Genomic DNA, 12,799 nt, shown 5'->3' with positions numbered 1-12,799 from the left:
TGTAGTAAGTTTTAGACAGAATTATTAATTTTTTTTCTGAAGCATAAGAAACCGTGTCCATGAAGAAGCAGTTAAGTAGAAAAACAAATGGATTAGCTTTTTTTTTGGGGGGGGGGGGAGGGTCAATGACTTGAGCCGGACCTTGATACTTCTGAGGACGCTATTTTTCCGCGGTGCGTTGTTTTTCTACTCAACTGCTTCTTCATGGACACGGTTTCTTATGCTTCAGAAAAAAAATTAATAATTCTTGTCTAAAACTTACTACACCCTCCCGATGAGCGCCCCTCGGAAATGTTCGGTATAACGAATTTTAACGTCGGAAAGAAGGGCTTTCCAGATTTCGAGTGCAGCAGATTTTTTTTATTTTTTTATCGAAAGTGCAATGTCTAAGAATTTTTTTGGCGAAGAGTTTGGTTTGATACAGCAATTCCATTGGGCGTGGGAAATTTTTGAAAAGAGCATGAAAAAAATGTTTCAAACTCTGTCAATCGCTGAAAAATTGTCCGACTTACATTCGGTTTGGACAGGGTGGCTTGTTTTTGTGCGTGGAATTGATTTCTGAAATAAAAAAGTAGGTGCCATTTGAGAAGTTCGACTTACGGGTGGGGCACCCCCCGCCCCGCGCTCTTCCCGCGGTTTGGGAAAATGTCGAATACGCCAAAAGGTGTCCCCCTCGATATAAACGAACACGTCTTTTACCGTTTTTCGAAATTCCGACGCGTTCGGCAGATATTCAAGGTGGCTCGTTTTTCGTGAGACACCCTGTGGAAAACGAAATAGACAGAGTCCAACAAGAAAGCACCAAGTCACATTTTGAAGAAAATTAGTTGGGCACAGTGGTCTGGAGGCTGATAAAAATGCGACAAAAATGTACCCAAAAACGGTTTGCAGGGGTACATTGGGGTGCATCAAAAAAATTGAAATTCTGAAATGTTCCGCTCCCCAGGCGGCAATCGATGATGTTTGGTAAAAAAACATGTTTGCCAAAATTTGGGCCAATTTCAACCATTTCAAATGGTGCCAAAGGTCAATTTTGTGATGAAATTATAATTTTTTGGTTTAAACCTCGATTTCGAACAAAAAACTCGATTTTACGCTGAAATCGTGCGATTACGAGAAAAATGCCTAAGAACTCAAAATGTAGAGGATGAAATTTTACTCTAAGAAGACGTCTTCGGAAACGATAAAAATCAAATTGAACTAGAAAAACTCAACTCGGTATTTATTTTTTTGGTCCTCAGAATTTTCGAGGTCTTACAAAGTAGCGGTTTAAAAGACTCGTTTTTCACGAAAATAAGTCAAAAGAGGGTATAAATAAGCTGTAGGCAAGTGTTGAGGATGCAAATATCATCAGAACTTCCTCAGTTTCAAAAAAAGTTCCAACTATTTTGCACAATCCTCCAAAAAGTGTACGGCTCGAGAAGCAGGGTCGTGCTATAATAATAAAGGAGAAGTGCGGTTAGACCCGGAAATATTGCATAACAAAGTTTCTCTACGTAATCGTCATTAGTGGGTCCCCCGGAACAACTTCCTAAAAGTTAAAAATGGCCCCACCCCCGAACACCCCTCAAAGTAGTTAAATTGAAAATGGCGGCCGTAATAAGGGGGTCCGGAAATCGTGTTTTAAAATGCTCATTCTGTCTCATGCGTGAGGTATCATTTCCTACGTAATTTCGGTCCTAGATTTTATGAATGAATTCTACAAGGCTTCTCGGTCAAAGGGGGCGCTCCAAATCAAAGATGGCGGCCAAATGTGAAAGGCAGGAGGTTGCATTTTTTTAAATATTCACCGAAGGCACAAGGAAAAGGAAGTGTCTCTATTATCATGTATTTATGGCCAAGAAACCTAAATTTGATGTTATAAATGTATATTTAATAAGGGAAATTAAAAGAAACATACGACTACGGGGGTAACGTAAGCTCAGAAGCGTGTTTGCACTTATATGAGTTAATGTGTTTATGTGTTAATAGGTGTACACATTAACTAGATAGCTAGGTAACTTACATAGGGAAACTTTGTTATGCAATTTTTCCGGGTCAAACCGCACTTCTCCCTTACTATTATAGCACGATCTTGCTTCTCGAGCCGTACACTTTTTGGAGGATTGTGCAAAATAGTTGGAACTTTTTTTGAAACTGAGGAAGTTCTAAAGAAAAAACAAGAAAATCGACCAGGAACAGTAGAAAACTTGAATTTTTTACAAAATTTCATATTGCGATATCTCGAAATTAGGATCAGCCAGGATTTTTATTTTCCGCGATTTAAGTCCACACGTACCATAGATTTACCCCCTGCAAACCATTTTTGGGTACATTTTTGTCGCATTTTTATCAGCTTCCAGACCACCGTGTGAAAGAAGTAATGACTTTAACTAGTCGTAAATTTACTGTTGTCAAAAATTCGAAGTTGAGTAAAACTACTTTGAACATGAAAAAAGTGGTTACAATTTGTCCTCGTCTTCAAGTCAAATGAAGGAATAAACTTCAAACCTCTTTCTCTCGGTTCAGACGTAACAGAATTTGAGGTGTTTTATTAAACTCAGTCAAGATGGTCTTTTCTCAATACTTAAGGATGGGTCTTTTCTGTAAGTACAAGAATACCCAATTAGGTATCCGCCACTGCAATGAGTCACGTTGAAGCATTATTTGATTTTTTCCCCCTTTCTTACCAAACATATTTTATGTACATAAAAGTGCTTTTATGAATTTTCAATTATCCAGCATACCTATTAGGTATCCAGCTCGGGTTTCTGTCATAAATCATTAGGTAATCGAAATATTACTGAATCAACATTCCTATAAAATAAGAAAAGATATTTTCAGAGGAGTTACAAAATGAGTGAGTAACAAACGAGGAACGATTGCTGTTGTACCTACCTGATTTTTTCAAGTAATTAGTGGTACGAAAATGGATAAAAAATGTGGTAAAACCTGTATATCTTTGCTTACACTAGTATTTTAAGACTGAATTTTGACTGCAGCTGAACAGTAAACAAGTAATGGTTTCCAAGTTTCGAACGACCGTTTCTCTCACTTAATACTAAACACTCTTACACAAAATTTTCGTTACTTTTTGTTTTATCGTTTTCCATTATGTATTAGCTTGTAGTGAAAGTTGTGCCTACAGGTGTGCTTAATGCTTATAGGTCTGTCTTGTCTTACCCTGATGATGAATCTGGAAGGCTTGAAAAGCTTCGGCCAATTCGCAATACGTAGGTAAAAACTACACAATAAAAACATAGCATCCTGGTTCAACCATTCAACTGTTATTAATTATTGGGACACTGTTTCTAAAATATTAATTACACCAACATTACTACGACCTGGAGGGTGGCTCTCCTTTTTGAAAGTTGTAAAAAGTTTAAGGGATTTTGTTCAAAATATGCTACGATGTGGTCAAATCAAGAATCTTTTTGAAAAAAACTTTCAAATCTTTAGGGAAAAAATTTTTCAGAGGTCACTCTAGGACGTCTTAATATTGGTACTTCAGCAATATTATAGTCCTTTCCTCATGGAAACCCGTGAGTCATGGCTTTGGGGCAAAAATTGAGTCCATTTTGCCGTATCTCCTAGAGTTTGGCCTTAAACTACCCTAATCGAGGGGAAGGTAAATCTGCTTACCAGGCGAATCCATGGATTTTAGCACTGCCTGCCAAATTTCGCCAACTTTTCCGGAAGCTTCAAGCAACCGGTAGTTGGGTGCCTACTCAGTAATACGGATTAGGATCATTTACAGGACAATAAAGGACTCACCGATCATATAAGTTGAGATTTTTCCAATGAGGAAATATGCCCGGTTCACAATAATCTAGTAACGCACTTAGGTAAATGCCTGAGTTCCAATCCGTTGTAAAGTTAGACACTTTACATTCTGGTAATACTGCCTGAAAGAAGGGAAGAAAAACAATAGCAATAAATGTGAAATAGATAGGAGAAAGAATGAAAAAATAGATACTCGGAGTGCCTGAATATTTTAATTCAATCCGGGGGGAGAGGGATCCTCCTTAAAAATAGAAGGTCCAATGGGCCTCCCCCGAAAGTTCACATTTCAAGTAGTATTAGCTGAACGATTGTGAAATAGTTGAGAGTTAGAAATTGATGAATTTACCTCTTGCAGTGTTTTCAGGGTTTCCAGCAAGATTTAAAATTTCACGGTGAGAAAAGATAGAAAAAAATGTAAAACAGTGAGAAAAGATAGTGCGTCATTCCATATGGAAAATACCAGCCATGCACCCACAGACTCGGATTTTGACGACAAATTTATTTTCTTAATTACACCACCAAAGGGTTACTTATATGAAATATTTGATCCCAAGTCCCGAAACTCGCGGTAACACGATTTCTCAAGTTTGAGTCATTTGCCGTAACCTGTTTTTCAAACCAACCGAATTTACAGGGTCATTAATCACAAACAAATTCAGGAGGATCTCCATTATTACTCGATTCTAACGAAAATTTGACATAATGTCAATAAAAGTATGCTAATTCAAAAGAAAAAAAAGTGTATGAAGTGTTTAACTTCACTCAATGCTACAGTTGATTGTTCATAACGATTTTGTCTAATTTTAGCGATGAAACCTTCCCCTCATTAATTGCCCCTAATTTTCAGGTTACAAGTTCTTTTTCCACTTTTCCTTTTTTTTAAAAGAAATAAATGATCCTAAAACATTAGGAACACGCCTGAAAAACAATTTTGTTGGTATGCATGATGGGTACCAGTTTTTTTTTTTTTTTTTTTTTTTTTTTTAACCTCTGTCCAAAAAAGGCTCAGGAACTGAAAAGAAAACAACAAAATTACACCGAAATATCAACTCGAGAATCCCCTAATTTTTGCCTCAATACTCCTAACTGCATGCACAATAAGTTTGAAAAAAAAATTAACGGTATTAGGGGACTAAACGTCTTTTATTTAAAGTTTTTGCCCTGGAAAGCCCTACCAGTCTATTGCAAACTTTTGGTGGAGCAAAAATAAGAGTAGAAAAATCGCGATGAGCGCATTGGCAAAGTGTAAATGCACTCCCGACTTCACAAACTGCTCAAGAAATTTGCGTTTTTTTGAGCTTGCCGTTTCAAAAACGATACTAAGGCACAGGTGAACAAGTCGTTAGGGGTGTTGTTCTATCCAACCCCTGTGCACTAGAATACTACACAATATTCAACATGGCCGACACCAATCCGCCAAAACGTGTGTGTGCTTTCCACACATTGAGAGTCCTTTTGCATGAAACTGAGCCCTTAATCAGTTGCTTTATTCATGTCACGGCCGGTTAATGGGATTCTCGAGGTGGTTTTTTCAAACAAATCTCTTTTCATTAAAAATTTCTAGAGAAGTGTTACCGACACCCAATTCACCATCAATTTTATTTTTCAGACGTACATTCAGTGAGAATGGGATTAAAAGTTAACTTCAAAACTAGCAAACCCATGGCACTAGGCAACCCCACTAGCACCCCCACACCCATTAACTTCAAACCCATGCTACGCACCAAAAAAACATAACCATCAGTGATAGGGTAGCTCTTGTCTTTTGACTTTCCAAACACAAAAATTTGTTTTTTGGTGTGAGATGAACCTACAAAAAATTAACTTTAGTCTGAACATTAAAAGTAGCGAGACATTTTCAAACGACGGAATTTCAGACCACTTTTTCAAAATGACAGCTCTAGCAGCAGAAATATCTTTACACAGATGCCAGTGTGGATTCAGCGTCCAAACATACATAAAAATCTCTCGACAAAAAGTTTTCCAGAGAATTTTCCCCTAGAACTTCCCTATTGCCTGGACATGATTTAAGAGAGGCGATAACCTGACGGCCAGTCAGAATTTTTTTTTTGTTGCAGCACCGGTCATGCGTAAGAAACAAAAGAGCCCCGAAATTGAAATGTTTTCTAACTTAGAACGTTTTGAATATCAGCCATCTTAAGTAAGTGTGGCTTCGTTACCAAGCTAAAATAATGACAGCGTGAATGCTTACGCGGTATGGATGAATGGTTTTCGCAACCTACAAAACAACCGGCGAGCGGATCGCGAAATCTTACCTCATCGAGCGCCTCGGGGTCGAGAGGGACTTCCAGGCAGAATCTCAGGGTCCAGCGACCAACCGTTTCCATGATCAGCGGATACATGAGTGTGCGATGTAAGTCTTTATTAGTATAGATTGATATAGACAAGAACTTAATTCTGTATTTACTGTATAAAAATTCGTGAGTCCATTTTTTTGAGAGACACCCTGGGGTAAATGGATACAACTAAATTACATACATTGGGCTCTGCATAAATATTACAGCCATCAATACCATTAATAAAAAATAAAATAAAAAATTGTGCAGTCTTGTATTTTAGAACTTGTGAAAGCAAGACCTGGTCCAAGACTTTTACATTTTCAGAAGATAACACATTCATTCATCCTGTCTGGATATGGGGAAGCACAATAAGTATGATAAAAACAGAAATACATGCTATCAAATTGACACTGTCAAGAGTTCCAATAATAATTTTACTTACACCTTTCCTTCTAGGGTTGTTTTAAAAGAAAAAGAAAAAAGATGAAGAAGAAAAACTCTTTGATTCCGGATTAATGTAATACCCATGCCCAATTAACGATGCGACTTTTTTTTTCAAAACAATCATGAGTAAATGAATTTAACCTTGTGCAAACCTACCTTGAGCCAAGCTAGCATTAATTTCTTCGGAGGGAATTTTGATCTTCCGATTTGATACCTGACAATAAGTGACCAGATAAGACCCAGAATTAGTTTTATATTACCATTTACAATGTCAACGTTGCCTGTAACAAATAGAGGTAAGATCAGCTGGTGAGAAAACACTCTAAAAAAATTGAAAGGTACTCTACATTTTTACAGTTACTGCAGGGCCTTTAACCTCTTGTTGGTCAAACATTGGCAATTTGTTGGTCAGATTGGCAAACCATGTAGTAGAGGTAGAGGGACCCTGGGTCAAGTGGGTCATTCCATGCCAAATTCGACCAATGATTTGACATGACCTCCTCAGAATTACAAACAAACTGTTTGTGTAAAACCGCCTTGCCAAGGCATGTGCGGCACTGTTTGGATAATCGCTCACTAGACGCAAGTATTCTCGCCGCCAGCAACCGCTTGCCTAAGTCTCCGGCTGGTTTTCACGAACTCTCCGAGCTTGATGGCTTGAGGCTGCGCTGCACTGAGGATTGGCCCAACAAGGCCGAAACGTGTCTGCAGTTGCCTTCCTGAATGGTTGTTACTAGTGTGGCACCAGGTTTCTCAAGATGATTACGTCTATTAAAAATGTTGAAAGCTCAGTTCGATAACAGTAGTAAGTAAAGGGCTCACAATAGTTGACTAGGCACACAAAAAAGGGCGGTAAGTATCGAGAGAGGCTAAATATGGCGGAATTTAACGGCCGACAGACAAAAGCACACTCCGAATTGCGGCATAATTTAGAAATGGTATCGACAGTATCGATACCTCAGAAGTATCGACAGTATGGATATCTTAAGAGTATCGGCAGTATCGATATCTTAAGAGTATCGGCAGTATCGATACCTTCAAAGTATCGACTGTATCTATACTTCAGCTCGATACCGATGCTGAGAGTCGATACCAAGTATCGATACTTCCCTGAGTATCGACATCCCTACTTTTGTCTCAGCATACGATGCGTCCGCTCTATAGGGTAGGGTTTCTGAAATCACAATGAAAACTCACCGATATTGACAAGTTTGACACCATCTTCAGCAATAGCATTTAGGGCTGTGGTAGTATTCTCCAGGTACTGATGATGATTGGTTGGTCTCTTCACCCATGCCGGTTTAAGTTTCCGTTGTTGAAGAACTTCAATGAGTAAACAAAGTCTTGTACCGTCACACAAGTCTGTGCCAAGATTATCAACTCTTTCTCCAACTGTTTTTAGGTTTTCATTGACCCAATTCCGGAATGTATTTGTTTGAATTTCGACCCAGAGATCTTCATGACCCTTGATTTGCATTCCTTTCGCAGCATGTCCTTCAGGACTTCGAGCTACAAGTCCAATGTGAGAAATCCTGGCTTGGTCTGCCGTCATTACTTCTTTCATACTGACAAGATTGTGATTATTCAAAATATTTGTCACTCCCAATAAACAAAACTTATCTCTTCTTAAATTAGGTTCTGACACCGATTTAAAGCTGATTTAAAGCTAGAGTTACTGAAATTTCAAGGACCATCATTGAGTATTGTACCCAGACACCTGTTGAAACTCCGGAAATTTCATGGACCATCATTATTGCACCCTGCCACCTGTTGAAACTAGGAGCCATACTTGCTTGTTGACACTTATTAACTGAATTCCACGAACATTACACAGAACAGGCAACGAAACGAAATTCTATGGGCTAATGATAATATTTCGGTCGTACTAGTCGTTTAAGCATACAATCTCAATTTTTAACTCGAGTAGTGTTGAATCAGATGAAGTGAGTGATTACGTGATTATTCATTTAATGCCTAATGCCAATTCTGTGTCATAGAGTACATAGAGTCGTAATGTAAATGGGAGAGCTGGCGCCATGTTCTGCTCGACGAATTCCGAGTCCGGTGTGCGCCGAGTTCGGGTCGCTTTTTCGATACATTTTCGATCCAAAATGGCGGTGTGGAATACGTGGTAATTCCATAGAGTACATAGAGTCGTAATGTAATTGGGAGAGCTGGCGCCACTTTTAAGCATTTTCCATGTCCCGAATTCCGAGACTCCTGTGTGACGCCGGGTCACTTTTTCGATACATAATCGATTGTTTGCGATACACAGGTACCCGGTCATCCGATGACAACAACAACAACAACAACGGAGATAGGAATTACCATGTATTCCACACCGCCATTTTGGATCGAAAATGTATCGAAAAAGCGACCCGAACTCGGCGCACACCGGGCTCGGAATTCGTCGAGCAGAACATGGCGCCAGCTCTCCCATTTACATTACGACTCTATGTACTCTATGGGTAATTCCTATCTCCTCTGTTGTTGTTGTTGTTGTCATCGGATGGCCGGGTACCCGTGTATCGCCAATAATCGATTATGTATCGAAAAAGTGACCCGGCGTCACACAGGAGTCTCGGAATTCGGGACCTGGAAAATGCTTAAAAGTGGCGCCAGCTCTCCCAATTACATTACGACTCTATGTACTCTATGAGTTTCTGTTATAAGTGAAACATTTGTGAGACAGTTCCGTTCCATGGACCAAGAGAATCAAGAGAATAAATAAGGACTCCCAACTCCCTATGCTGACCTGTGTTAAAAACCGTTAACGCGCGCTCGCAGCGAACCTGGCAGAGGGTGCGGTGAACTAACGCCACAGCGGTCCACGATCGTACCTCTATAGTATGTTATTCCATGCAATGTTCTTTGTTTATCTATGATTTATTTATTCGTGTAGATACTTTAATACATTTTACTTTCGCAAACTAATGAAATTGTATAGATACATACCTTCTGCAGAGGTCAATGCGAAAGACTTTGATTTGAAGTATCTTATCAAAACACAAGCAAAGATGATTCAGTCAACTTCTGACGCAGAATCAAAGAGACTTGCTAATAATCAAATTAAAGGTAATGCTTGAAGTCAAGTATCTTTGATTTTGTGACACTCAGTTGATTTTTATCAGTACAACACTATTTCTCACTAAAAAGATTTCACTTAACAGAGAAGCGCCTTCGGCTAAAAGTACAATCCTGATTCCTGCTGCACACTGCACACTACATATACACTTCCTTTGGCTTTCTCAACAGCAGTTGCTGCTGAGTAAAACGGTTAGAAATAACACTTCATATTAATACCAGTTTATGTACACGAAGACTGACGAAGATTGAAATGAAAATGGAAAACTTTTCACACTAAACTCTTCAAAACTGCAGGGCGACCACGAGGATACGAGATGTTTACTTTTTGCAGGCAAAGACCCCCTACGATGTGCAGGCAAGATGGCTGCGTCGCGCGACGGGAACTCGGGGCAGTTCGAGCACTCTCTTCCCAATACCTACTCTAACCCATCCTATCGTCCGCCGCCTCCCTACCCTAGAGTACCTGTATAGCGAGAGTATGGACAGATCGCTTCATGGAGGGCTTAGGGCCCAAAAGTGCAGCCACCCTTCTAACCAACTTCTAACGCACAAAATTTCACTGCCAGTCTGCAGATTCCAATTCTAACCATGATGGCAAAGAATGTACAGAAATGAGCGTTCTTCCGCGAAATTGAGTAAATTTATGCAAAAACTGAGTCAAACACGTGCTTAATAAACGACGGTTCGGAACAATAGTATTAGTAAATCGTTCTGGATAATTGAAATTCATAGGTTGGCTGCATTTCTGGGCCCTAACTTTATTCGCAGAAGCATCGGTGAAGGCCTGATGGATTTTCGGAGTTTCACATCTGTCCATACTCTCGCTATACAGGTACTTTACCCTACCCCACCCAGCTCTCCCATTATACCTAAACTCTTTGTGCTTCCAAATTTTCTTATTACCTACCTACTTACAGTGCTAAGTCACAAGAGTGTGTATAGGTATCTATTTTACTTTTTTCCCCCAGTTCATTTTATGTAAGCATCCTTTTCCCTTTTATTTAGTAGGTGATTATTTTCTACAAATATTGTCTTGTTTCCTTTTCACTTCTTTCCCAGAAGATTTTAAGAGAAATAGTTCTGGCAGCTCGTGCGTCCTCACAGCAAAAGCTGTTGGTTATCTTTCATAACTGACTTTGCTTATGATTTGAGCAGTTTGAGAGATAACTTACAGCTGAATCAATTTTTTCATCCATCTTCAATGTACCTATTTGACAAAGAGAAGAACCTGACGGTCTCAATTCAGCACCCCATGCTCCAAGCGTCCTTTTTCCATCGTTTACTGCTTGAACACTCAGGAACGAGACGTCACCCTCAGCACCATAGGTACCAGTGGGTGCATTATATTAATCCATTTTGTATTTCTTAGAATTAAAAATTGAAAACATACATATTAATTTATTGATACTATCATATTTCCAATGTAAGTGTTATCTTTGTAGGTGATGTTATTTATTTACACTCCCACATTTCACCTCTTGATGCCTGATCGGTAAATTTTACCACTTTTTGGATTGTTATGTACTTTTGAAGGTTTAAGTTATCAAAAGTAGAAATGTGCACAGATATTGTTTTAGCAAATTTTTCAAGAAATGTGCTAAGTGCCTCGTATTTACCTATTAACAGGAAGTTTCCAGAAGTTGTACCATTGTGCCACAAAAAGAATTTGATAAATTTGTGCGAATGTTTAGTTAAAGTTTTAGCTTGATGGTTCATCTTTACATGGAAATATTTTTGGTACAATTATAATTTCCACAATGAAAGTCTGGCAACACAGCTAACTTAGCAAAATCCCTCATATTTCTTAGGAATTAAGTCAGATGTGAGGGTAAGATTTACCCCCCCCCCCCCCGTCCTCCTCTCAACTAGTTCCCCCAATGCGCACAGAATGTACTAATAAGCAGCGTAAAGCAGAGGGAAAGATACAGGTTTAATTAATAGATAGGTATTCACAACATGGATGATTTCAAAATTTGACATCTGAAGCATGTTTGAGATAATATTAAGCACCGATAGTATTCTCCGGAGGAGGCTGCAGTGGGTGCTGCATGCATGTACACAGCCTGGCAAATACGTAAGTACAACTCTGCGTCTTTACCGACCAACTACACATCTTTTTTACCTAAAATTTAACTCTAAGTACTCTAAGTAACTTGTGTGTTTCTCCCACACGTAGATAGCCTCCTTTTATTTTTTAAATTTTTCCTGAGATCTACGCCTGATTCCAATAAGGAAGGAAGGATGCTATCTTAGTTTTTAGCTGCCATAGCTTTATCCTGAAAACATTTATACCTTGTGCGCATACAATCCTCAAACTCATCCCTTATCATCTGGCATCCTCTGCCTATTTAGCAATAAGTAAATCCTCTAATCAAACATACATGGCTCAGATATAAATTAAAGCCCCCCTCCCCCCCGTATTTTCCACCAAAATTCAAAATGTAAATAGGTACGTTTAAGATTAATTTCAATGCCTCAGAACGCTGGGGCCCCCACACAAGCATGTGATTTCTCCATAAATTCTAAAGATTCTCCATCCTCAATCCTTAAATAAATTATATCATAATAATTATGTCAATAATTATATTATATCCTTAAATTATATCAGAAAAATATCTTGCCAAAGTATTTTGAGAATTACCCTGGTTGACTTGGGTTGGACTCGTTTAGAAATTTAATCCCAATCAAAAATGCCAATTCCCTGAGCTGAGCAGTTTAATTTTTCTCCGCGAGTGAAATTTGTGCTTGGCGCCATTAGGAGCAAAGAGTAGGGGAGAGGAGAGAGCAACAGAGCAGAATCATGGAGTCCGAGCGAGCTGCACGCACGCTCCACCTAGCTCCACCAGCTACTCCCGCTCTGTGATCGCCTGCACATCGTAGGGGGTCTTTGCCTGCAAAAACACTCAATCAGGATACGAGGATCTAGAAACTTCTACGAGCACTACTGAGTGATTAAGCCTAAATAGGTGGTGCATGGAAATATAAACAGGAAGACCCAATCATCGGTTTAGTTCACTACACCCTCTGCCAGGGAGCGCTGATGTCAGCGCTAACCGGAGTTGGGGCATGGACCAATAGAATAAATAAGGACTCCCAACTCCCTATACTACCCTGTGTTAAAAACCGTTAACGCGCGCTCGCAGCGAACCTGGCAGAGGGTGCGGTGAACTAACGCCGCAGCGGTCCACGATCGTACCTCTATAGTA

The 12,799-nt window shown here is 39.3% G+C and overlaps 1 protein-coding gene across 4 annotated transcripts in view; it reads right to left on the bottom strand.

Annotated features, from left to right (window-relative positions):
- Window positions 1-8,495, bottom strand: part of jbug (filamin-type immunoglobulin domains fbug) — a 272,164-nt gene extending 263,669 nt beyond the window's left edge. Inside the window, exons 1-3 of one of the 4 annotated variants that reach the window (XM_072300607.1) lie at window positions 7,704-8,495; window positions 6,663-6,787; window positions 3,754-3,884 (exon numbers count right to left, since the gene is read on the bottom strand). In XM_072300607.1, coding sequence (XP_072156708.1) covers window positions 3,754-3,884; window positions 6,663-6,787; window positions 7,704-8,070 — 623 coding nt within the window. In that variant the 5' untranslated portion in view covers window positions 8,071-8,495. Of the gene's footprint in view, window positions 1-2,726; window positions 2,797-3,753; window positions 3,885-6,662; window positions 6,788-7,703 lie in introns of those variants that run through there. The other 3 variants (XM_072300594.1, XM_072300598.1, XM_072300601.1) reach the window with 3 other exon arrangements.
- Between the last annotated feature and the right edge of the window lie 4,304 nt (window positions 8,496-12,799).

Source organism: Bemisia tabaci, chromosome 1, assembly GCF_918797505.1.
Source record: "Bemisia tabaci chromosome 1, PGI_BMITA_v3".
Taxonomy (NCBI): Eukaryota; Metazoa; Arthropoda; class Insecta; order Hemiptera; family Aleyrodidae; genus Bemisia; species Bemisia tabaci.
The sequence above is the reverse complement of the archived record's forward strand: the minus strand, read 5'-3'. Positions and strand labels throughout refer to the sequence as shown.